The 27,707-nt window shown below is 40.1% G+C and overlaps 1 protein-coding gene and 1 long non-coding RNA gene across 4 annotated transcripts in view; one reads left to right on the forward strand and one right to left on the reverse strand.

The window, feature by feature from the left end:
• JMJD1C (jumonji domain containing 1C) overlaps positions 1 to 27,707 on the reverse strand; it is a 123,996-nt gene that overhangs the window by 70,257 nt on the left and 26,032 nt on the right. For all 3 annotated transcript variants that reach the window (XM_081861115.1, XM_081861113.1, XM_081861112.1), the window contains exon 2: positions 7,985 to 8,149. Coding sequence is in view for 2 of the 3 variants with exons in the window: in XM_081861113.1 (XP_081717239.1) it covers positions 7,985 to 8,149 (165 nt within the window). In the remaining variant the exon portion in view is untranslated. The remainder of the gene's footprint in view (positions 1 to 7,984; positions 8,150 to 27,707) is intronic.
• LOC309341676 lies at positions 224 to 8,395 on the forward strand. The gene is made up of 3 exons (XR_014156524.1): positions 224 to 304; positions 1,386 to 1,435; positions 8,240 to 8,395. It is a non-coding gene; the product is annotated as an uncharacterized lncRNA (long non-coding RNA).

Genomic DNA, 27,707 nt, shown 5'->3' on the forward strand with positions numbered 1-27,707 from the left:
AGAATTTTTTGTTTGATAAGCATTGATAGCTCCTGAGGTTGAAGAAAGACTAAGATAGATTTCTTTTGTCTCAAAGAACTCTTATGAACTTTTATCAAGAAATGCTACTTGCATGTGCTAGCGTTTGTTCATTAACCTCTACAGAAATTGTGAAAAATATTTATATATAACTCTGCTAGAGGAGCTGCTCTGTACTGCCAACAGCAACGCTTCACTGCAACTCCTTTGCTGAAGTGTAGAACAAGATGGATAGCCAGCTGGAGGGCTTTTATCTGCAACTTGGATGACAGCCAGCACTGAAAATGTGAGTCACTTCTGGAAGGCTGAGAGCATAACAGATCCAGAGAACAGCAGAAGAAAGGGAAAATTGAAAATGCACACTTCCTTCCAAGACATATTCTAGTTCAACATTACTTTTACTTATTTAAAAGTTCAGAGAGAGAGAGCGCGCGCTATAAACATAAAACTTTTGTTGAAATCTTATATTATCATTATTATCATTATGCTGCTGTTGAAACAGACCCCAAATATATAAAAGACTGCCCTAGAGACCTTCTTGGGAGTAAAGATCAGTAGGCTTTGGCACCACCCACCAAGCAAAAGCTGGGGGGAAGGGCATTATCTGTGGCAGTGCTTAAATTGTATAATGCCCTCCCTACAGAAGTATGTGTGGCACCTTCATTATACAGTTTTTGTTGTGTGCTGAACCCTGGCCTACAATGCTTTATAAGCCGGGGGGGGGGGGAGAGAAAGAGAAAGAGAAAGAGAAAGAGAAAGAGAAAGAGAAAGAGAAAGAGAAAGAGAAAGAGAAAGAGAAAGACTGACTATATGGACCCACTTTATTCTTGTGATTGTCCATTTGGGATGGCATGCTAAACCAAAGCTTGGTTTAGCTTGGTGGTGCAGCAGCTGGGGGATGGGGGGGATTAGGAGGAACAAAGCAGCTATGAGCTCTTTTCAGGGAGCCTGCATATTCATACTAACTCAACGTTTGGCTAAGTGTGTTGTTCGGACCAGGCAAATATTGTGTAAAAAGGAATACAGTGGTGCCTCCGTTCTGGAGCCCCATTCGCAACATGAACAGAATGCAACCCGTTTCTGCGGGTTGCGATTCGCCACTTCTGCACATGCGCATGTCATCATTTTGAGCATCTGTGCATACACGAGCGGCGAAACCCGGAAGTAACTTCCGGGTCGCCACGGGACGCAACCTGAAAAGATTTAACCCGAAGCGTCTTTAACCTGAGGTATGACTGTATTTGTACTATTGGCTTTTGCAGCAGGGTTAAGATCCAGAGAAGAGAAATTGGAGGGAACAAAATAATCTCAGGAATTTGAGGGAATATGATTATCATGTTTATTGCTCTTTCTTTCTTGTATTGGAGGTGCTGCTGTCGTTACACAGTTAAACAACCATGAAGTTTAGCGATGAAAAGTAAGTAAATCACCTAGAGACATTTTAATAAGAGTTTTGTGTGTATTAATTGGTCTGTGTCCTATAATACTGAGAATAAAGTGATTTGATCAACAGCTAGTGGCCCCTTCCATTTATGCCCTGGCACTTCCAGTCAGGAGTAGAGAGGTGTACATTTAAATGAGTAGCTCTAATGCAAGGTCCTCTTAGTAAGCTGTACTATGTACAAAGGGAGCTACTCAAAAGAGATGCATTTACTGACTGAAGCTTGTACCATGCTAGAAAACGTTCCTGCATCAACATCATCATCATCATTAAAAAAAGCAATTAAAATTAAAAGTAATTTTCTTCAGATAAATTGCTACATTTTAAAAAGGGAGGACAACAAACATTCTATTGATATAATGTTTGCGTAATACAGATTTAAAACCATATACTGCTGCTGTCTATAACATTTATACTAGAATATATCTTTTGTTTTATATAAGGCAAAGAAAAATATGGCCTAGTTTAGTTTAAGACAATTAGCAATATATCAGTGAAGAGATTACAAAGTGAAAGCAGTCACTTTGTTTACAAGAAATGATTAAGAAAGCTTATCAGGCTAGACTGATAAAATTAAAGGCCTTTCCATATGAGGGGGGTTGGGAAGCAAGGTTGTGGTGGTGAAGGAAATGCTATACTACCACTAATCTTAATTCAGTAATAGGAGCACAATAATCCTTGAACAATTGATATGCACTGACAAACCCTTTTAACGGGGAGAAAAACCCTGCTGCAATGTTTACTGGCACGTGGCTGCTGACTGCAGCAGACTAGAAAGCTTCTGAGCTGGTTTCTACTAAATAGATATTTGGGCTTTCTGGGGGTGGGGGGAAATTCCTATGCAAATTAGAGTTATTTTCACCAGAAATTTTTCAGTTTGCATTGGAAAATTTTCTGATGCCCTAGAGAGTGACCTAATGTCATATATTTGACCTGCATTTAGTAAACAAAACCCCCCAAACCAAGCCGCCCGCTTGGCAAGTCCCTGCGCACTGCGCTAAACTGGCGCAGCGCAGGGATTCGCTTCCGTGGCACCGAAAATCGCGTCTGCAGATGCTGGAAACTGCGGGCACACGCACCTCACGATCTGGCCTGTGGAAGGATCTCCGCTGGAGTGAGCTGGCCCAGGCAAGGTAAACCTTGCCGACCCCTGGTCTTTGAGGAAGAAGTTGCTGTTTTGTTGAAATGTGGGTTGGAATTTTTTTCTGGTTCTTTATTTTCTTTTGCAGATTTTTTTTCCTGTTCTCCACTACCATGTGCTAAGCTCACAGATTCTATACTTTATGCCTTGGACTGGCCTTGCTCTTTAGCCCTGCTAATCCTTTTCTTTAACCTCAGTCTCACCAGTTCTGCTACCCACTCCTTCCCACATACTCTGTTTTGATTGCTTTCTAGAAGTGATTGCAACTTGACTTCTTAACTATAGATCCATTTTGCTCTTCAAAATATGCACCTCTTTTATTTAGGAACTGCTTGATCACCCCAAACATTTAATTTTGCAAGAAGACACCAGCCCTCTCCAAAGGAAGGCAGGGGAGAGATGGGTCTTTTTGCTTAAGGCAGCAGTGTGAGAATGTAGTATGGAGAGTGAAAGGAGTAGACACACAGTACGTTGGATGCTGAGTCCAGTAAGGCTAGAACAGATGGCATCCAGCTGGGTGTGACTGTGCTGCTATTCCTACCTCTCATCCCCTTAGCCCCAAGAGCTTTTGGACACCCAGCTGGCTTCCTGCTTTGGACATATTTATGGTGAGGGATCTCACAACACCACTAGCCAGAGGTAACAGTTCACCCATTCTTTTACTCTCATGGGTTGGCTGTAATTCTAGCTGCTGGAGACACTGCTGTTATTGCTACTGCTTAGCATAAAAGCAAGGGAGAGGAGAGAAACCCCACTCTGGGGTGGTTGTTCTACAGTTTGCTCTCTGTAGCAGCTGCAGACTGCCCATTGATTCTGTTATTTAGCAAAGTGTGTTTTCCCTGCCAGAAAGAGCACTGAATTAACTATATGCAATTTTTAAAAAGTAGAGGAAATCATGTTGCTTTTCATTACTGATATTATCTTCTTCTTTGGCGATCACTCGTAACAGAGTAAGATTGTCTTCCGTGACTATGGTCTTAACAGTGTGTCCAGAGGTGACTGTGGAGGCCAATTCTGGACCTACTGATATTGTAGGTACTATTCATTAGCACTATGATATTCACGAGATCACAATTTACACTGTACTAATTACAGATGTGCTAACTTTGAGGGCAGAACATCTTACTTTCCTACAACAGGGGCAACATTTTCAAATTTGCTCTCAAGACTCCCCTATGACAACACCACATTGCCAAGAACAAAAAAAGAGCACACAAACTTGTAAAGAAGGAGTTCTGTTCATGCAACAGAACTTTATCTTCCTCTCCTCTACACTGCAGGAACAGGACTCTCAAAATTTGTTCCAGATCTGATTTGTTCAAGAGCACCCAGGCAGGCCTTTGTGATATATCACTTCTTCCAAACAATGTATCACTCCCAACAATTTCAACATGTAACATGGGTTCACACACAAAATCAAGATGAATTACAACAGGTATAATTCCTGCTCACTAAATTCATTGCAAATGTTTAACTTTTAGCTTCTACTAGTCCACTGGTCTTCAATTAATAAACTGCACCCCAGACTAAGGTGGGTTCACAGCAGTGGCACCCCCAATTATTTTTGCAGTAATTTACAAAATAATTTTAGAATGGTTTTTGTAATGAGAGCAAAAAAGAAAAACAGCTTTTAAATGCGAAAAGAAAAAGAAAGAAGAAAGAGCTTATTTACTGTTTAAATAATTGTCAAGTGAGAAGGAAAATTCAGCAGCTGCTAGTTCTCACTCCTCTACAAGTTGCATTGACCCAAATTCCCACTTTTCTTCTAATGGTAACAGGGTCTTGTACCTGATCCACACATGGTCATTCTAGCTCTTAAAAATCAAGGTGAAAGATGAACCTGTGTAGTGAAAAAATAAAAGTGGGTCTCATGTTGTAGACTGAGGTTAAGCATGAGTCTGAAAGGGATGAACACAAGTGCACTAATAAACTAAAATCAGCAACATCTTCTTTTCTTTTCACTATATTTTCCCTAAGGCAATTTATATACCCCATCTTATATACTAAGATGTGATGAGGAAATTAAGCCAGTGAGTCATCCCAGCACCCTCATATGACCTTTAGTCTTTGCTGGCACTACAGAGATGCCACAGAACATGCAGGCTGCTCAGTCAAGCACATGCTGAGTCTCATTTCCATTTCAAACAAACAGCATTTCTTCTGTACCATTACATCTAGGCCAACTGCAATAAGCTGTCAAAATCTAAATGGAAGACAAACCCAGAAGGGATCCCATGCCTTATGCCTTGTATGCCAAGGTCAAATCATTCTGTATACAGTAACTATGTTCAACAGAAGTGAAAATGTTTTCAGTGTTTCACGCAGTTTGGGAAATTCTGTGCTTTCAATATAATTTACAACATAAGAATATTTTTGACAATGTGCTTCAAGGCAACTTTCAGATACTGCAATAAATACTCTTCAATGTGGCAGTGAACATTTAGACTTCTTTGTAGCAATGAATTTCACAGAAAAACTTTTAGTTTGTGAAATCCGTCCTGTCTTTACAATGGGGAAATAGGTCAACTGCATCACTTCTGACAATGTCATAGGAATATTTTATACTTCCTCTGACAGCAAAATGGGAACACAGTATCTGCCTTGTTAATAAACTTGAGGAGACAGTGCAGAACAGTGCATGCACACATACATTCTAGTAAACATAATGATGCAGCAGAGAAAACATAGTCCAATCATAAGATGATGTTTAAATGGAACTGTATTGTTTTCAATAGACTCAAACCTTCTGTAAGCATATGTCAGCTAGCAGCACAATACTGTATAAATTAAACCAGTGTCCTGAAAATGTCATTCAACCAACTAAAAGTTCTTCACAAGAACGGTACAGAAGCTTACAAGCTTCAAATTAAAATCAGTCTTTTCATTTGCTATAGAAATCACATGTGCCTGCTAAACTGCTAGCCTTGCCAACAGGTAGTAAATTTTCTGCAATAAACTAAGAACACAAACCTGCAGGCACCTGTTGCCTTTCTGATTCTGAATATGAATGCTTCCAATCTACAGCTATGAAGACAATATTTTAATATTGCAAGATAGAATTAACATTCTGTATCAGGAATACACAGTTTCTAAACCACAAATAAGCATCTCAATGTGTGAAAGACACAGTCCCCTTGTCCTCACCATGGCTACCGTTCTTCCACTTCCTCCCTGCAAGCAAGCCTCTTCACAGCAGCAATTCCTACTCTTTGTCCCTTAATATGCACCTTAATTCTATCCCAGATATATTGCTTATCTTTCTTACCCAAACTGTTCAATGATACCCAAGAAAACTCAAACTGGAGGTCCCAAGCAGCACAGAACAAAGTGCACAGAAATTCAGGAGGGAATACATTAAATCAACCAAAGGCCCTGAAAGGGCTGCAGCTTGGCCAGTCATCCCACATGCATTGGTTATGCTTGTTGTACTAGCCATAAAGATCTTATAGTCTCTGAAATGATCTTCTAAGAGCTTTAAGACTTTTATATAAGCTTTACTAGAGATTCCAAATGCACAATTCAGTTGCAATTCCACTTCAGTGTGTAAAACAGGTAACAAGTGATCTTTCTTCTGAAGAAATTAAATTGCTTAAATAGAAATGCTCCTGCAGTCCACCAAAAATAAGAAATCTGTAAAACATTTGCAAGACATTAAGTGATTCCTCTGCACTAACTAAAAATGGTGAACCTGTTGGCCCACCAGTTGGGCGGAAACATGCTAAAATTATATTATGGTGATCCAGTTCATATAGAAATGAATGTGTGCCTGCACCCACCCTCCCCTTGTGGGCATGGCATCAAGGAAAACTTTCCTGGTTTCCCAAAACATTGTTTCCCATCATTTCAAAACTGGTAAGAGCTCCCTACAAGCCATAATAAGATCCTGGTTTTATATCCTGTTTTTTGGGAGCCTTAAAACACATCCTACTGGTTTAGACACCACAGGAGACTGGTTTAATAAACCAGAAAAGCTTCACTGAAGCCAACTGCACAAGGAAAGAGACAAGGAGTGTATAGTCATATAGCTTCTAAGTAAAGATCTAAAAATCTGAAATCTGAAAAACAAAGAATCTGATGTAGTTCAAGGGGGTCTCTGTGTGAAATAGTGCAATCCTGAGATTTGTGTTGGGCTCTGTAAATGGTATGGAACAAAAATGGAATCAGGGTGGAAACTCAAGGAGGTGGACAGGAAGACCCTGCTCCCAAGAGACAATGTTGAGACTCCCTTTCCAGACTAGTACAATGTTCTATAAGCACAAAACAAGAACAAGAAATATGTGCCGAGTTAACAACTCAGGCACATCATAACAGCCTACACAACAACTCACAAAATAAATAACATGAGAATACATAACATCATAAAATGTTGAATCAAGAAGCTGTAAGCCAAACATAGACTGTATAGTTATGTATTTGGTAAAGGAATTAAGCATGTAAATCTGGAGGTGGGGTGCTTACAGCTTACTGAATACGCAAATATTTTTCATTTAATTGCCTCAAAATTATAACTAAGGCATCACCTACTAATTTTAACCACCCTCCATTCAGAAACACTAGAACTACAATGCAATATTCCTGTAACAATAACACAGCCATGAGATTTCAAATGGAAACAAGTGACTATGGAATTAATGAGGAAGATCCACACAAACAAAGGAAGCAAAGTCAAAGCCTTTTCCCATACAGGCCCTTCAATCTTATTTTTATTCTCTCTCCAACCAACCTTCCAACCTCAACCAACCTTCCAGCACCTAAGGAAGAAGAACCTAGAAAATAGGCCCCCAAAAGAGGCTGACAGGAATTGGCTAATATAGCTCTCTTCCAATATCTAGAAACAGCTGTTTTGATTTTAAAAGACTAAAAAAAACCCAAAAATATTCCTCCACCTCACCCTCTAAGTATCCACTCACCCTCTAACAGGTAAAGTATGGATTTTAAAAAGTGTTCCTTTCAGGAAAGAGAAAACAGGGAAGGGAACAGACTTTGCCCAGAGAGTCAAGCCTCTGTGTACTGAGTATGGGCTGCTCCCTAGTGGTCTCCTCCCTCTGGCTAGCTAGCAAGGAGTCGACAACAGAACTTGCAGCGGCCAAAGAACTTCTAGGCCTCAATGTTGTTGTCTAAAACTTGATTGGTGTATATTTTGATTATTTTTTTAACCCTGAACTTTAATATTCTGAAATGTTTCTATTGCTTTCTGTTAAACTAACACAAGGGCTAAACATTGAGACTCCATGATGATAACAAGGTAGCCATCGGCCTCAATGGAATAACTGAGCAATACTGTATATGCAATATGAACCAATAGGTTGAGGGAGGCAGAGAAGTGGGGCCCAGAGCAGTTTGTATCCTTTGCACCACTGTTAAAAAGAATTTCAATATCTTACCAGTGCAGGCCACTGAATATGCTTGGTCTTTGATCCCTGAGTCTGGCTAGGATCCTTTCTCTTTGCCCAGACCAGCTGGTACTCCACCAAGAAGGCTGCAAAATCTTCATAAACTTTAACCCATTCTCGTTTTTCCCATTCAAGGTCATCAAATTCCACATATACCTGGGGAGATAAAGTAGTTGGAGAAACATTATTGCAATGATGCACATACATTAACAGCAAGACCATAATATTTTATTTCTTTGATTTTAGACTGCTCCTAAGCAAAATCATCAGAATGATAAGCCCTGAGCTGCTGATGTGGTCCTTCACGACACTAGCCTGGGTCAGTATTTTTCAACCACTATTCTGGTGACTTCTGTCTGGTGAGCTTTTGTTTTTTATTCTGTGTTCCATTAAAAAACCCCAACAACATTCATTTGATTACTTCTTCCTCCAAATTCATTTTCCTTTTATGTCATGTATTTTCAAGTTATAATCCTGGGGGCAGTAACTGTCTTTTTAAGTGATCTGTATGGCTGCTTGGAGCCTTTTTTGGCTGAAGAGCAGGATAAAAATTATTTAAATACATATTCTAATTTGTATCTGTGTGAGAGTATTTAAGTAATAACCAAGTTTGGGAACAATTCAGAATTATGCTTTATTTGTTTTCTAGCTCTAATCTACAACACCTCACTAGTTGGAGGCAACAAAATCGACAAAATTTAGTAATGTCTGGAAAATGAAATTCCTATATGTTTCAAATTAAGTTCTTTATTTCTGAAGAATTGTGTTCCTCATCTTTTTTTTTGCGAAGTAAGTTTTTGTGCTCCTTCAGTGATAAGCCACCCCTGTGGTGATAAATAAAGGTTTATATAACCATGCTTAGAGCACCTTAAAATTTAAGGGTAACTTACGAATTGTGTCACAGCAACCCTATATAGGCCAGATTTGTTGCAGCAAGATGCAGATAGGTGTATGCAGATAGAAGAAGAGTGGCCAAATGGATTTTCCTTTGAAGTTTAATGTCAGGAAACAGTAATGAGGAGCAGATCCTAGCTTTGCGGTTGGTTTAAGAAAAGGTTCCACAATTCACATTAGCACTACAATTACAATACACTTTCCCTACCATCTGCCCCTCATTCTGATTTACTTAAGAGGTCTTTGTTTCCAATAGTAAAAAAAAAAAAGAGAGAGAGAGAGAGAGAGAGAGAGAGAGAGAGAAAAGAGCAGTATACGGTTTTATACATATTGGACCATTTGCAATGTTAGTCATACTCTGAGTAGACTCATTTAAATTGTTTAAGGCCATTGGTTCTGATGGGTCTAGTCAGAGGATGACTAACCATGGCTATCACCCACTGTACATCTCAGACTGAAACAAGATTATTGTAATTCCATCTTTTCAAAAAACCCAAATTCTGTGCACTCAAAAGCATTTATAAAGCTCTTAGGAATATTAGCACCTGCAGGAAAAGATCCAGCCTTGGAGCTGGTGGTATTGTCAAAGTATTCATCAGATAACTCACATTTTCCTGAAGCCTAACTAGTAGAGTTTAAAATGAACAATACAGCCTCTGTTTTCTTAAACTCCTACAGCTAAGCAGCTGCATCTTCCTCTTAAATACTGCTAGAAAAGCTGCCTTCACAGAGAGTCATACAACATCCAGTTCTTAGCCAATAGCTCCAGATGGGCTGTGTTTTGATTTGTAAGGAAAAAAAGCATTTCATACACACATGCCCCCAGAAAAGTATGAGACACCAGAATTACATAATTGTCAAAGGCAATAACAAATTCAACCAACAGAAGTTCACTTCTTTGTTGCTGCAAAATGTACTTATTTCACAACTTGTGCTAAGAAGGTACATATGACAGAGATGTTAGCACAGCAATTGAAAATGTTTTTAGATGCTTAATACTTAAAATACGTTCACACAAACTTGTAGACATTGCAGTAGTTATATCTATCTCACAACTTTTAGAAGTACCTGTCTGGAAACTCTTTTCAAGAATTAGAAACACTTAGAAAACAAAACAAAAACTGCTAAAATTGCAACGCTGTGTTACTAAGACAATGTAGGTTTTCTGCCAGCATGAGAGGAAAAAAAAACTGTCTAGCCTACTGATCACACCAAGTACTGGCAGTTTTTCAAACATCTGCTAAAGGTCAGGTTTCGCCTGCATGAAACCAATCAATGGAGCTACACAACTCTTAGCACTATACTCAGCTAAAAGAAAGACAATTTCTTTACATAACAACCAACCTACATTATTAAATATTAACATGAACTCTCACCACTTATCTTAAGTACAATAAAAAAGAAGCTGAAATAATTCTAAAACTGCCAAGTATGAATGTTATGATATATTCATACTTGGCAATTTTAGAATTATTTCAGCTTCTTTTTTATTGTACTTCATATCTGCTTCAGTTGTATAAATTGCATCATTGTCAAATTGGTTCAACTGTAAAATGAAGACACTCTCTTTAATATAAACACACATTTCTAATTACTCATCTTTTCATTTATATAAAATCAAGTCTTACTTTACAATATATAAGAAATCATCATGGAAAAATCAATGCAGAATGATGAAGCATGACATGGTTGCTCTACTCAGAGATCTGCACTGGTTGCCAACATGTTACCAAGCGAAGTTCAATGTGTTGTTGTTGTTGTTGTTGTTGTTGTTATATAAAGCGCTTAGGACAGTTTACTTGTGGGATTGCCTTGCCCCATATATCCCACTCAACTGCTTTGTTTCTAACACCAGCAGTAACTAGGTGGTGGGGGGGTGGGGAGAGAACTCACTGCCCCCTCCATTATGAAGACTGGTGAGGTGAGTTACATGAGGAGGACTATCTGGCAGCCAATATCAGAATAGACACATAGGATTAGCTATGGAGCAAATTCTGATAGCATCACAGAGACATGGGGGTTGCCCTTTTTATTATTATTTGTGGAAGACTTGGTCCTTTAAACTCCACCTGAGACAGAAAATTACCAGGCACAACATCTCTATGCCAAGTACAGATACACCTGTTACATCACCACCTGTCAAAGAATTTCCAAAATGTGCAGGTACCCAGTACAAGCTGTGGAAATGATGGCAACTTATGAAAAACAGCTGGACTCCCACTGGTCACTGCTGCTAGCCTTGTTTTTGATCTGTGTGACACAGTATTGGGGAACATCCTTGTCTCTGTGCTTGGAGGATCGCTGTCTACGGAAAGATACAGAGAGAATGCAGAATAATGGATAGCAGTTGCAACCGACAACATTCTCATTTGAACGCAAAACAGAATCAACTTCAAACTCAGCCTACAATCATGGCTTCACCTGAAAGAAACATAAAGCTAGCTGCGGTTCACCCTTCAGTCATAATGGTAAACCACAGTTAGCTTCAAACAAGATGCTAATGTTTCTGTTCTCTTCCACATAAGGAAAAACATGGGAGCCTGTGCTTTGTTCAGGCTGATTCCTGTGGTGCTAACTAATGATTTATTGTGTCCAAATGAAGCAATTATCTGTGTCTGGCTGTCCATTGGGAAAGGATGCCTTCACCTCCAAGTTTTTCAATTCTGCATGCTCCATCGATTCTCCCCAGTCTCTCACTAGGTACCACAGTCGGGGATACACTAGTTGGGTGAACTCATGTTGACATTAAAGCAACATTCATTTATTCTCTCTCGCCAACATATTTATTTATTTCATTTATGAATTGCTTCCTAAGAAACATCTCAAAGCAATTTAGAAGTAAAATTATATAGATAGTGGATTTGAAATTGTTTTTATATACGAAATAACTCCAACAGAATATGTTGCTTATCTAACTATATTTGCAGACACCAGTATTATGTTACATTTTATGGACTGTTTTCTCAGCAAGCATCAGATTCTGAGTTCTCCTCTCCTCCAGGCCTCTGAAGTGTTTTATGCACCAGATCAACTTGGGGACCGGATTATGCAATAAGAATGAAAATTTAAAAAGGCAATCTTTTCCATCTTAAAGGACTAAAGATAGGACTATGCATTGTCTTTCAGCTCAGAGCCTGGTGGTTCCAGCTCCCTTTCATTCATTTTCCTGATTGTATGTCACAGCTTGAACCGATATTGTGCTCTGCGATCTAACTGCTGGCTCCAAAACAAAAGGTTACAGAAGACGACTTATCATTCAGATTTCTGCTTTAATAAGCCACTTTATATACAAAGCTCTACTGTAAACAGGTTGAGGAACCCAACACCCCCCAAACCACTTAAATGTTTGTCAGTCAGCCTAAATCCACTCTATCCTCACTTTGAGAAAGCATCACTCTTAAAAATAAATTAAGATTCCATCTTACAGCTTTCCCCCTCCAATACCCACCTATTAATTAACACTCCACCATGTCCCAGCCCAATTCTAACAAGAGCACAAATTCTTTGAGGTATCCAATAAAAAACAAACAACTGGCCTTGTGGCCCTATAAAAACACTTGCCATAATTAGATAAATGACCAGATTTTTATGACACTAATGAGTCTCTTAAAACACAAACTACAAAACATGGGAGGAAATTTCAAATTTGAAGTCACAAAACCAAAGGCATAAACCAACAACCTTTGTGTAACATCTTCCCCCATACACATCTAAAATACAGAAGTCTTCTATCAAGATTATGGAATGTGCTATTGAAATTAGGTATTCACCTACATACTGAATGTGCTTCACAAAGATTTTCATTATATGCGAGTCATACTGATTATTTTTTGACTCCATGTCTACATTGTGGAGGACCAAGACCAACTGTGGCTCCCCATAGTACAGGCACATATCTTCTATGTTGTTAGAAATTTAAGTCTCCTGTATGTTATGGAAACATTAGAAATATATGCAATGTGCACCTGCTAATATACATAATACTGTATGTATTATGTACTGTATTGTCATATTAAAACACTTCCTATGCAATCACTGTTCATGGCTATATATTGTAAAACAGTTACAGTAGCAGAATGAAAAACATTCTGACAGAAGATATCCCCATTGTTGGATAGCTAGGATGCTTCATGTACTTCCAAACAAGACTTTAAAAACTAAATTACTTCTTTACTGATGTTAGATGTGGGGAAGAATCCATAGCATGGTATGATACCAATACATCTGTATAATATGCAAGGTAGATAAGTATCAGCTGTCAACCAGAAAGATGTTGGATCAAACATCATCAGATGACATTAAGAAGCTAACTACACTCTTAACCTCAACCTGCCTTACTACACGCAAGAGAGCTATACAAACTGGTGTTTCAACAGTATCATTAATGAAGGCAAATATTTCATCTATAATAGCAATCGAAATAAAAATTCTCATATTTGAATATATGTGGAAATACTGTATCATTAAAGAGTTAAAACATAAACAGAACGTTGAAGTAGGTATCAAAAAAAAGTTTATGAATGCTGCTGTACGCTTAGACAACAAAAACAGTCAACTTCACACGATACAGATAACCTCCTGAGGTATCTGCCTTTCATTTAATCAAATGATAGGATTCCAGCTGATATTTCTATAGAAAACATTACCTCAAGGATACATCCTGTGAAAACTTGCATATAGAAACAAACTGCTAAAATCTGTACAGTACAGTGGTACCTCGGGTTACATACGCTTCAGGTTACAGACTCCGCTAACCCAGAAATATTACCTCGGGTTAAGATCTTTGCTTCAGGATGAGAACAGAAATCGTGCTCCGGTGGCGCAGCGGCAGTGGGAGGCCCCATTAGCCAAAGTGGTGCTTCAGGTTAAGAACAGTTTCAGGTTAAGAACGGACCTCCAGAACGAATTAAGTACTTAATCTGAGGTACCACTTTATAAGGATTAAACCTTACAATATCAAAAACTATTCAGAATATCCTTCTGTTATGGGCAAAGATGCTTAAACTATGAAGGTACCCCAAATCCAACTGGAGGCCTGGTTTGCATGATTATTTTAAGTGTTAATGTGAATGTATGTGGCATGCTTTGAGCATTCATAAAGTAGTATACAAAACACTAAAAATTATTTATTCTTCCACTACTAAATTACATCCAAGGCATCTGCATTCTCATAAAGCATTCTCAGCTTTCATTTTCACAAATTTATATAAGCTATGGTGGTGGCTTCCAACCCTAATGAGTATTAGAAACCCTTTTTAACCTCAAAACATTTTGTGGACCCCACATGCTAATTTGTTGTAATTTTCTTGAAAATGTGCAGGCTTATTCCTAAAGCAATTTAAAAGAACTTTCAGTTATTGCAAAACTATGAACATTTTCTCCTTTAAATAAGTTTGTAAAAAAATTCTTCCCCAAGCTTAAATCCTGACAGAAAGCAGCTTCTGTATGACATACTGAGGTCACTTTAAACATATAAGGAGAAAAGAATATATTAAATACTAATTAGGAACAACTATGTCTATCACAAGTAAAAAGGATTTTTTTAAAAAAGGTACCTAGCAGAATTCTACTTATTTATCCTGCACCAAAGTGTGCAGCTCTTTCACACCACATAAAGTTGAAAGCAAATTCCCAAAGACCATCTGAACAGACCCCTTGGGAGCAATCTGTCGCTCCATAAGAGTCTGTGGCCCCAGTGGCGTAGCGTGGGTTGTCAGCACCCGGGGCAAGGCAAGTAATTTGCGCCCCCTAACCCGTGGATTTGCGCCCCTAACCCGTGGATTTGCGCCCCCTAACCCTAACCCCCAGATGTTGTGCCCGGTGCGGCCGGCCCCCCCTGCACCCCCCACGCTACGCCACTGTGTGGCCCACAGACTGGGAACCACCAAGATATGGAATTTTTAAAATAGTGTTAAGAGTTAAAAATCAAAAGCTCTGGATATTGTAAAGATCTACATGATATTGTAAAGCTCTACAGTGGATCACATTAGTTTTTCCTCTATTCTTAGTTGGTTATTGCTATTTCAGGATGTTATGAGTTATTTCCACTGCTACAGTTCTAATACTTCTGAGTACCTCTAAACATAAGTAAGATGTTTTAAGTTCCTCCCCCTCATCTCTGTTAAAAACAAAAAGAATAAAAACCAGCGCAGAGCTGTAAAATATTGGCCTGGTTGACACATCACATTAAACATGTCACTGTTTAAAACACAGTTAATACACAATGTGCTAGTGCACACTGCTGAAACGTTCTTGCTTTGCTCCTCTCCCACTCCTGCCACATCACCAAGAAACAAGCTAGAACCCGGCTTCTTGAGAAATCAAAACATGTAGTCATGGTTTATTTCCTCCAAATTTTGTTCTTGTCTTACCACTCATGGTTTAGAGAGAAACAGGTCACAAACTCAGGTTTGCAGTCACAACCCTAACTCAGGCAGCACAGCAGGACCACAGAAAGAGCAGAGCAAGATGTTTTCAGGAGCATGCAGAAGCATGCTGCTCATTCAAACTACACCATTGTTTGTTTTTACTACGGTTTTAATATAGCATGCAAACTAGGCCGATATATGTTATCTTAGCAGAAGTTTTTCTTTATGGATAAGCTACATTTCAAGTTTCACTCACTGGCATACTACTTTTTCAATGGGCTTTGCAGAATTTACAGGCACTCTTGCCTTTTCCTTGAAGTCTAAAAGCAGTTACCTGTAAAACCATCAGCAAACCTCACTCACATTGATACCAAAAAAGCAGCAAGGAGTGTCTACAAAGAAAAGAAAGCAGTTAAGATTAAGCATTCTTGAGGGTGTTATCTGGATTCCAACAATACTTTCAAGCAGCAAAAGGCTAAGAATTGGTTTTAAATGCCTCAAGATTTATAACCTACCTATTACTTAGTGGGTTTTTGTTTTTTGCATAAATAAATCTCTTTATTGGATGCTGCTGGTATTCAGTGAATACTCTACCTTCTAAATATTATGGATTTTCTTTTCTGTACCTGCACAGAATGTGCAGTAATTTCAGCTGAAATGGCACTCCTTCCTTAAAAAGCCCCCAATGTAATCTCGAGTTATAGGTAGCCTATTTCACTGCAATACAGTTTCACAGTTTAGGCTCTAAGGTATTCTTCATAACCAAGGGCAGATGAAGATGAAGAAGCACTCCAGAGACAAAACAATCACATATGCCTTTTTTCAGGTTATATCTCATTTGTTCCCAACACTCCCCATTAAGAACACTGACTAACAAAATAAATCCAGTTCTTTCTTCCTCAAAACCACTAGGCTTGCAGTAAACTTGCTTGTTGCTGCAAAAAATAGTTTTAACCAGACACTGGAAATCTGCACATGTGCCAATAATAACAGGATGATTAAGAAATTGGTTACACGTTCCTGAAGTGGAAAAGTTAGCAGAAGAGGCCTGCCTCTCTCTGATTACTGTGTAAACAAAATGCCCTCCTTTATTAATGCTGGAATCATCAATGTGAAGAGATGCCTTTGGAAAGATCTCTTTGTAAACATTTAATGAAAAATGCAATGAAATGCAATGAAAACTTCTCCCCAGAAATAATGGTTTGACTTGAAACATTACTCTAGATTCTACTTAAAATGACATGCTACATACTTCTTCATCATCACTTACTAGCATTATGCTGTCCCCTGTACTTTCACATTAATTTTATAATTATTAAAAAAGCCAACCGCTCAAAGTTACTGTCTCTATATACTAGAAACATTCCAGTGAAAGAATACATATACAGACATGTACAGTTCTGCTGTACAAAATACTTTCCATTACTGCATTAAACACTATTCTAAACTTTTGGCTCTACATTCTAGGTCAAGGTATAACTTTAGTCATTCATTCCCCCTTAAATCAAAGTGATGTAACAAACATATGTCCATAAAATGCTAAACGAGTACACATGAAGGTTACGTGACTTTATTGTGAGAGCTCCCAAGGTACTGTCTTCTATTTTAGGCTGGCTTACATTGCCTTGATTTAGTGAAAAAGATGGGAAAGGATGTCACAGAAGAGAGAGATAAGAGGAACAGGCTTCCAGTTTCTTTTTAATTAAGCCAGAGCTGGAGAACCTCTTTGGAATCACCTATACCACACTCCACACAAAAATAATGAATTATTCACAGGTCTAGGAAGCAAGGAGAGGGAGGCAGGAAGATACACCATGAGATGCCTCCTGTGGCATCAGTTCAACAAACTCCTTCACAACTGCCTGACAGGGTGGCTGCTGGTGCGCTAGGTGGCCGGTACACCAGCCAGACAGCCAAGCTCTCCTCGGAGCCCCATACTAGGCCAACACATTCAATGCCGGGGATCGATGGCGATGGTAGAGCCCTGAAATGACAATCTTCCCGTATTAATAATGCCACCCCTCCCCCCCGGCCCACAGTCCGAGACTGGTGGAGGACGGAGAAACCCGGGGGCGCCATCTCTCATAAGGTAACTGTTGCCCCTCCGCGCACCCAGGTCTCCGTCACACAAGCCAGGTCGACCCCCTGCGAGATAAAGAAATCTCGCAGGGTGGCGGTTTTGTTGCCTATAGACCTGGCATTGCACAGCACCAGTGACGGAGGTGAGTAAACCTTGCTCACCCTACCCTCGTCCCTCGGGATGAGGCGCAGATTGGAAGGGGTATGAACATATCCATATCTCGATCCCCTTCGCCTATAACATCTGCCCTCACCGCCATACCTCCCTCGCCCCTCCACGGTAGCAATCCCAAGCCTCATAGTAGCCTCCATTGATGACAATTAATGTTATTCTTTCGCAGCCTAAAACAATAAAACCTTAAAACAATAAAAACAAAAAACAAAAACAACCCAGAAAACAATAAAAAAATACAAATAAAAACTGCAAAAATTACAAATTCATCAAAATCTAACAAATTCCCAAGCCCACCCAAACATCCATCCCACCCCCATATATAAAAAATCTAAAGGGAAAGGAACATTTTAAATGTTAAAAATGGCACTGTCACATGCATGTTTCCTAGGTCTTAAAACTGTTTCCCCTGGTGCTCCTCTCCCCCATAGATAGAATTAATTGTTCATCACCATTCCTTTAAAATAATCTGTTCATGTGTGAGGTGGGGAACTGAATCTGATCAGCAGGCCAGAGAGTATCATCTTCCAACCCCTTGAGTGACAAGTTTGACAAGCTGGCAGGGCTGCCCACCTGTCAACCATCCACTATCACATTAATGGATGCTGGCCTGCTTTTGCATGTGTGGTTTGAAATCAAAATGGTTGGGCAAATGCACAATCTACAAAAGCACTGATGATCCCCTTATCATCAGGTACTGTCTTTGTAACTACCGTATTTTTCGCTCCATTGGACACACTTTTCCCCCCTTAAAAAGTAAGGGGAAATGTCTGTGCGTCTTATGGAGTGAAGCCAGCAAGAGCCGCTGCTGCCGACAAGCTCTGCGCAGCTCTCCCTTTAAAGCAAGAGCTGCGTAGAGTGTGTCTGCGGCTCTGGCTGGGTTTACAGGGAGGCGGGAGGAGGGACTGCCGTCTGTCCCTCCTTCCGGCTCATTGTAAAGCCAGCAAGAGCCGCGGCTGCTGAGCTGAGCCGGGGAGGAGGGAGGGAAGGGGATTCCGTTGGTCCCTCCCTCCTCCGTGGCTCACTTTGAAGCAGCAAAGTGGGAGGGGAGCCGCTTACACCCGTGTAAGCGGCTCCTCTCCCACTTTCATGCTTCAAAGCAACCACGGAGGAGGGAAGGAGGGGACCCATGGATCCTCCTTGCTGCTCGAGGCTGCAGCGGATTCCCTCCTTCCCTCGTGTAAGCAGCTCCTCTTCCACGTTCCTGCTTCAAAGCGGAGGGAATCCCCTCCGTGGCTTGCTTTGAAGCAGGGTGCAGGGGTTCAGTGGGGAAAGAGGGCAGGAAATAGATGCTGGGCAGGAAGACTTTGACCACTGGAAAGTCCACCTCAGCCTCCTCAGATTTCCACTGAGACAGCCAGGCATGGCCATAAGAGCTGGAAACTTGCATGGGCTGTTTATTTAAAGACAAAAACATGCACTCATGTGAAAGAAATTCTCCCAGGTTCCTGGACACAACCCACACTTGATATTCACATAGGTTACATGGATGGCATTGGCAGCTGGAGGAGCAGCATGGTTAAAGAGCAAGTCCTGGTTTCAAGCTGAAGATCAGCTCTTTCCCCTCCCTCCCTTAATTCAGGATGCTACAGTTTACAGATGCTGTGTCTGCCTGCCCTTTCCCCTGAGCTGTAAAAGCACCTTCAAAAGGGTGATGGGAGGTGACACAGTCATCTTCCAGATGTGCAAAGAACCACCCTCTTGACACTAAAAGTGACAGCGGGCCTCACGCCCAGATCTGAAGCATAAATGGGAACCTAGGAAGCTGCCTTATAAGGAGTTGGATCCACTACTCCATCTAGCTTAGTAATGTCAACACTGAGTGGTAGCAGTTTGCCAGAGTTTCAGGCTGGAGAAGCCGGGGATTGAACGTGTGGTGTTCTGCATGCAAAGCCACTGAGGTTACAGCTGTTCCCTTTAAAAACAAACTAAGATTGTAGTCCCCATGGTTCTGAAGAAAGGGCTAATTTAAACAGGAACAGAGGGCCCTTCCCTGTACCACGTCAGGACCCCTGAGCCCATTTAGCTCAGTTTTGTTTTCACTGATGGGCAGAGGCTCACCTGGGTTTCAGGAGACACACCCGCAGCCCTACCCAGAGAAGCTTTCAAGGACTGAACTTGGGATCTTCTCCATGCTCTCCCCATTGAGCTATGATGGCTCCCTCTCTTCTCCTCCCCTCCTCCTATGCAGGAGGCCTATCTCGGCTTGTCATTATAATGTATATATGTCAAGGGCTTTGAGATGCATATAAAATCAGGCTCAGCATTATTAACTGGACTTAGATAAGCCATGGTTCCCCTTCCTTCCCTCCTCTGAGGCTCGCTTTAAAGCAGCAAAGTGGACAGGAGCCACCCGCTTTGCTGCTTTAAATAGTTTAGTACAACATTTTATTCAGAATATTTTTTTTCATGTTTTCCTCCTCTAAAAACGAGGTGCGCCCTATGGTCAGGTGCGCCCTATGGAGCGAAAAAGACGGTACTTTTTATAACACTTTGCAAGACTCTACCCTCAGCTGATGCCAGGGTTTACAATGCACTGTGCATAGCACAATTTTTTTTAATATTTTTTTTTTTTTGCTTTGCTGGCAAATCCTACAAAGTCTCTGTTTACCTGCCCACACAGTTTGTAGGGCAGCAGAGTAGGGCAGCTTTGTAACACAAATGAGGCGGCTAAGGGAGCTTAACTGGGCCTGCGGGCTAGAGTTCTCCACTACTGGCTCAATGCGAGAGGAGAGAATGAGAGGGTCTCCTGCAAAAAAAAAGGGGCTGGCGCTGGAACCACCTTTCCATCTCAGTCAACACAATGGAACAGAGCAACAAGACCCTGAAAATGCAAAATACTTTGCAGAAATTATGCCTATGAGAATCCTCAGGAATGGTCATGAATTTTCACAGAACCCCTTTTATTTTTCTTTATCAAAAGCCAAGGAAAAAAGTTGTGGAATGGGCACTGGTGGTTAAACAGCCAAGACTTGGGGCACAGAAATGTATCGTGGCAGGAATAGAGATGAGGATCTAGTATGTCAGACATTTAAAAAGTACTGCTTGAGGATTGTGAGGAGTTTGGAGCTAAAGGGATCCAGTGAGGTATTAAATCAGCCCTCCCCAACCTGGTGTCCTACTGATGTTTGGACTAGAACATCTATCAACCCTGGCCATCATCAAAACTCCCATTACAAAATACACACAGTAAGATCTGTAACAAATACAGAAAGTTATACTTAGGAGCTCAAAATTCCTACAAACCCATCCTCCTGGAATTGGCATAAAGCATGGAAACAGCTTCTTTCACCATCCTTAAAGCATAATTAAAAGAATTCTTGCACTATTCAGGACCAGCACTGTAAAATTAAGTTTTGAAAAACAATTTGGAAAAGAGAAACTCCATCTTACATCTCTGACCTCTTCTCTGCAAAAACATTGTGTTTTCCCTGCAAAATGTCACAAAGATATTTAAAGAATGGACAAAAATTGTGGATATGTAATTTAGTGCTGGGAGAAAAACTATTTGATTTCTCATCAGACATTATTTAGTTTTGCTCTACAATCTGTTTCAATGCCTCACTGGTATTCATATTTATGTAACAGTGCTTCAAACAACACAGTGTATAAGTCTTGTTAACCTACCATCACTGCTTGGGAGGCAACTACTTTTAACACCTGCTCATATTATGCTGCAAGATAAACTGTAATTCACAATACCTTGCAGAAATTTAACCTGACTGAATCAGGCAGTTACCTCCCATCTTTCAGGATAATCTAAAACACTATGCAAAACTGAATTCCTCAAGTCATATACAACTAAGTACCCCAAGGCAGTTTTTATTCCTGAATGCTAGCTTTTCTAAAAATATAGATGACACACACAAGAGATGTATTTTTACTAAGTTAATAGCCTGTCAATATGAGGTACTTTTTAAAAAGATTATGCAGAAAGGATGCTGAAGGAGGATTGTTTCAAAACATGACCTTTCTTTATATGGTAATTTCTTCCCCTGTTCAAAAATTGCATGGAATGAGTTGGCATCAGATCAAACTGAGAGTTATCCATGGAAGCCCTAACACCTCACTGAAGCAATTAATTTTTAATACTTTTTAAAAAAAAATTTAGATTTTCCTCGTTTTTGATTCAATGATTCATTACCTAAAATAACTAATATTTCAATAATGCATATTCAAATAACCCTCATCATGCATTTACTCTAAACCTTAAATGTGGCCATTTAGAATCATAGAATCATAGAATCATAGACTCATAGAGTTGGAAGAGACCACAAGGGCAATCGAGTCCAACCCCCTGCCAAGCAGGAAACACCATCAGAGCACTCCTGACATATGGTTGTCAAGCCTCTGCTTAAAGACCTCCAAAGAAGGAGACTCCACCAGGTTTTTTCATTATGAGCAAGAGACTCCACCACACTCCTTGGCAGCAAATTCCACTGTCGAACAGCTCTTACTGTCAGGAAGTTCTTCCTAATGTTTAGGTGGAATCTTTTTTCTTGTAGTTTGGAACCATTGCTCCGTGTCCGCTTCTCTGGAGCAGCAGAAAACAACCTTTCTCCATCCTCTATGTGACATCCTTTTATATATTTGAACATGGCTATCATATCACCCCTTAACCTCCTCTTCTCCAGGCTAAACATGCCCAGCGCCCTTAGCCGTTGCTCATAAGGCATCGTTTCCAGGCCTTTGACCATTTTGGTTGCCCTCCTCTGGACACGTTCCAGTTTGTCAGTGTCTTTCTTGAACTGTGGTGCCCAGAACTGGACACAGTACTCCAGGTGAGGTCTGACCAGAGCAGAATACAGTGGCACTATTACTTCCCTTGATCTAGATGCTATACTCCTATTGATGCAGCCCAGAATTGCATTGGCTTTTTTAGCTGCCGCGTCACACTGTTGGCTCATGTCAAGTTTGTGGTCAACCAAGACTCCTAGATCCTTTTCACATGTACTGCTCTCAAGCCAGGTGTCACCCATCTTGTATTTGTGCCTCTCATTTTTTTTATTTGTGCCTCTCATTTATTTCCCTCAGCCGCCGCCTCTGCCGCTCGCAAGAGACGCACAGCGCAGTGCCTCTCCCAACCGTGACTCCTGTGCCTGCCCTTGTGAGGGGGGGGGGCGGCGGCGGTGGGACCAGTGGCAAGAAAGGGCTCCTTTTGGGCTGCTTGTCCCTCCGCCGCCGCCCGCCTCACTCAAGTATAAGCCATGGGGGGCTTTTTCAGCATAAAAAATTTGCTGGAAAAGTCGGTTTATACTCGAGTATATACGGTACTATAAGTTTATGCACACAGACAAGACCTTTTAAAACAAGAAATGAAACAAAAGTAAGCAAAAAAAAATCACTTTGGTGGTTAGCTCATCTACCTGATAGTCTTAATAAACCTGAAGTTCTATAAAAAAACTATGTTTGGTCCATAAACAGGAACAAACAATAACACAACTTTCTATTTCACTATAATTTTAAAATTAATAATTTTAAACTGCAGAAAAGTTTAAAATGGATATCTGAAAAACTAAACTTTAAAAGGCACTATATATACTATGGAAGGTTTTCGTTTGCTGCAATGCCAATCTCTGACACATATTTAACCTACCAACAAGCATTCGTTTCTTATCACATCAACATATCTGTAGCCTGCAATATGTTTAAAAACCAAATTAGTCAAATAAAAGAATCGAGGGAAGGAGTCAATTACATTGATTGAAACCAGAGACTAAACCTGGCTGTTGAGCATCTTTGGAATATGAATGGTCCAGAGATCATTCCTGGGCAGATCTCTCACAGACTACACCAAGAAAATGGAGCAATGAAGAAGCAGATATAACAGCTGGAATACAAGTTGAGAAAGACTTGGAAAGTACAGGCTAGAATCCACTGTGGGGCCTACACTCCTTCCACTACCATTGCCCTTGTGCAATTCCAGGCAAGGGATCTGCTTTGTGTAATTCTCCAGGGTGATATTAATATATCATTGACACCCTCCTGGCACCACCACTCATTTGATTAGGATAATTGAAAGGGGGAGGAATTGGGGGAGCCATATCCCAGGGTAAGTGATTAGTAACTGAGGCAGATGAAGGGCATAAACCATCAAGTACTGTTTGCACAGAAGTCCCACTTAAATTAAAAAGAGTGTGTCATAGGGTATATTTGTCAAATTCCCTGAGCCCCAGGTGTGTTTTGTGACTGGCACTGGTCCAATTGCAACCATGCGGGGATCTCTGGATGCCAGGTTGGCAACTGACATCTCCATCTGACTGGCCCCTCCAGCTTTCTTAAGCAGGTAAGCACAAGAACTTACTTACTGCATTTATAGCCCACCTTTTCCTCCAATGAGTACATGGTTCACCCCGCCCCTCGGTCCAGCGGCTGTGTCTAGCCCAAGGTCGCCCAGTAAGCTTCATGAATGAGTGGGGATTTGAACCCTGATCTCCCAGGTCCTAGTCCAACACTCTAACCACTACACCACACTGACTTCCTAGAGTACTTCTGCTATGCGGAAGGTATATAAATTAAGTAGATAAATAAATACAGTATGGGGAAAGCAAAATGTCACTTAGAGAAAGAACTTAAATATTTTCCGTGAAGCTCTAATTTGTTTTATTCTAGAATGAATGTGCTGTAAACTGCTTTCAATCTTTTTCTTTAAAGTATAAAATTGTATAGAAATGAAGCTGTTGTTATATTATTTCACTGTATAAAATATGATGCCTAGAGAGGAAGTTGTGGTGACCGTAACCTAGGTTTAAGGTGGCATTTGGCGATTAGCTTATATATCTGAGTTTCTAACACTGATACCAGTTATCCACTTGAATTAAGGTTTCCTGCTCTTACCACATAATGCCAGTGTTCACACATAACATACATGAGAGGTGCCTAACTTATGACTCTCCAGATGTTGATGAACATCAACATCTGGAGAGTCATAAGCTGCAGCTGATGGGAGTTGAGAGTCACAGGCTAGCCACCCAAACTAAGTAATGGTTTGTTTTAACCATGAGTTGTCTTATAGACAAGCACACAAGCTGCTCCTTGTTTTTTTCAACACTTTATTTGTTGAACAGAGGCTCCTCTGTAGCTTGGTGAGCACCTGGGGTGGGTTGACCAAACAAACCATGATAAAAGCAAGATGGCAAAGTCCAAAAATAACACACAACCATAGTTTAAACAAACCACAATTCATTAAGACAACAATAATTTCACCAACTACTTTACAAAACATTCTAGCACAGTGATTTCTCTAATGTGGTTCTTCATTGTAGAATCTTCTACAATGCTCAGAGTAGATAAGTGGAAGGTATTCCATCCAGAGGACTGCAACTGAAAATTCTATTCATGTTTTCCATTATAGTCCCTCCTTCCTACTATAGTCAACATTGTATATAGTAAAATGCAAATAATGCTCTGTGATGGCAAATATACGAAGGGTAAATCTGGAGGGCTATTGCCATAGGGTTACATTTACCACCACAGAAATAACTGCAAGTGTCAGGGTTAAATGATCTTTTATCAGTATGTTCCAACAGTTAATCTCAAAAAGCATAACTTTATGAAACATTATATATATATATCAACCTCAATGACTTGTTCATGGGAGTACTGATGTTGTTATTTCTTCACAAGTTATTTAAATTTGCTACACACCTGGTCCAAAGCACATGAGATTACCAGAGAAATCTGATGAGGAGAGGTTTGCAAGCATCTCCTCAAAACAGGTGACCCAAAGTATGTTAAATGCTCAATTTGCAGGTTTTGCTACTCACACACTAGTTAAATAACTAAGATCTGGAACTGGAAAAGGCTGAAAATAGGATGTTTGTACATTTCTACCTTAAATAGAAGGCACGACATCCTGAAATGTTTAAGGTAAGTCAGCATTACCCATGGATCTAGAATTTCACACACAAAGTATCTCAAGAGAGTCTGGTTATTAGAAGATTCTGAACAGGGAAATTTCATAAAGCTTTCAATAGGAACAGCAAAAAGTATACCCTGAAATGGTTATAATACATCCAGGCTACACCAAAAGCTGAAATGCGTTATATACATAGCCCACAATATGAGACTACTAAACAGGTTTAATTTAACAGTTAAAACCTAGGGCATGTTTATTTCATTAAAAAACCCCTGACGTTCTAGCAAAAAAAGAAAAAAGAAGAAAAGCTAAACCAAGCTAGGGTGGAATGATGAGTTCCAAGGGCAAGCTTGGATTTATTTATTATTTATATCCTGCCTTTCAGTACACAAAACCTTCCAAGGTGGCTTATAATTTAAGATTTTTAAAGACTGCAAACAATATCAACATATAAAATGTCATTAGCATTCTTCCTGCAGGTTGATAGAGTGGCCCTATGGTGGGGTGTGGAGAGAAAGTTTAAAACTGCAGAAGGCGCCAAGGTGATCTTTACCTGCATCCCTCTGCCTCCTGAAATCTTCCTCCAGGAAAGCTGATGCTAGGGGAAAGCCAGCTTGATGAAGCTGTGAGAAGTATTTGAATCATAGAGTTGGAAGTGACACAAAGAGCCATCTAGTCCAACTTCCTGCAAGCAAGGAATTCTGCCCACAGGCAGTTGGGAACGTTGATCTATGCTGATAGAATGCATTCTTCATTTACTAGTATTAAATATTTCTCTTATAAATCTTTTGTCTTAAAGAAACACTGGACTGGTATCTGGTCAACAGCTGTCAGACAATATGGCAATGCTTTCTATCTTGCAAAACATGCAAAAATGCAATTCTTAGCCATCCCTGCAAAGCAATCCTATACAGGGTGCCTCCAAACTGTCAGTATCTTATGGGAGGGATTCAAGCATACATTGGCACTTTAGCTTTGCACATTTAAAATGGATTATAGTACCCTATCACTCTGGCACAACTAATCAATATTTTTCTAGTAACGATTTTTTTGGAGGTTGGAAAGTGAGGGGGAAATGCATTGAAAAATGTTGAATAAACAAATGATTCGTGGGAAGACCTAGATACACTGCACAAACAAATAAGAATGGTCATTGTCATATCATTGCACTGTAAACAGATCAGAATGAATGCTTAAGACTGGGCACAGTCTACCCATTGCGTAAGTAAGCTTTGTACAAGCAAACCAGGATGAATTCAGAATAAACAAGTCATCTGTAGGAGCCCACAAACCACTTCAGACCAAAAGGACTATGGACTAGTGCCATGAGCATATTTACTTCTCAATAAAGCAAGCATGATGGTACAAATATTTTTAATCACATTGACCTTTGCAGGTCAATGCCAAAACTGCCTCCATAACACTTCTGTTCTTTGCTGGCTTCCAAAGTTTTCTAAACTCTCAATATACTTCCTACCAGTATGTAGCACAGCCTTGCTATTCTTAAAGTCCTTTGTGAAGTTTTCTCCCTAGCCCTCCTTACTCTTAAGTAATATGGATTTCTCTATCCTATCCCGCCTTCCCAGAGGAATCTGTTTGCAACAGGACTTTGTTTATTGTGACTGCTTTGCATATTACAAGAATAGCAGGCATTTGCTGTATCCTCCTCCACCAGTATACTTTAACCTTCAGTGTAGTTGTAAAATTATTTTAATATTCACCTTGTTAACAAAGTTGTCAAGGTGACTTATGGAATCTGAATATCAGAACATATTATGTATACCCACCACCATCTCAATCCCTCTTATACACCAATGTACTGTACAAGTATTTTGCTTCAGAAACACCATACCAAAAACCATCAGTTCTATAGTGTCACAATAGCATTCAAAAATGTTACTGTTCATAAAACAGGTTAGAAAATGTGGTTCCCCCAGATCTGGCTTGACTACAACACCCCTCATCCTTCACAACTGGCCAAGCTCACTGAAGCTGGAATCTAACCACATCTGTAAGGCACCATGTTTGCTATCTCTGCCAATGAAATATGATAAACGGATGGAAGATGCCCTTATCTTTAAACAAGTCTTCACAAGGAAGTTTACCTGCAGTTTGGGTGGACCGATTTTATCCACCCACCATGTCTGCTCTGAACTGGAGTCTAAATGTAAGAACAGGCTCCACATATTTAGGGTGTGACTGTGACACACTATGAGAGCATCTTGTAAATCACTTAGCTAACACTAATACAGTGGTACCTCGGTTTACGAACTTAATCCGTTCTGAAAGTCCATTCTTAAACCAAAACCGTTCTTAAACCGAGGCACGCTTTCCCTAATGAGG

Source organism: Podarcis erhardii (assembly GCF_964252035.2).
Source record: "Podarcis erhardii genome assembly, chromosome: 5".
NCBI classification, from domain to species: Eukaryota; Metazoa; Chordata; class Lepidosauria; order Squamata; family Lacertidae; genus Podarcis; species Podarcis erhardii.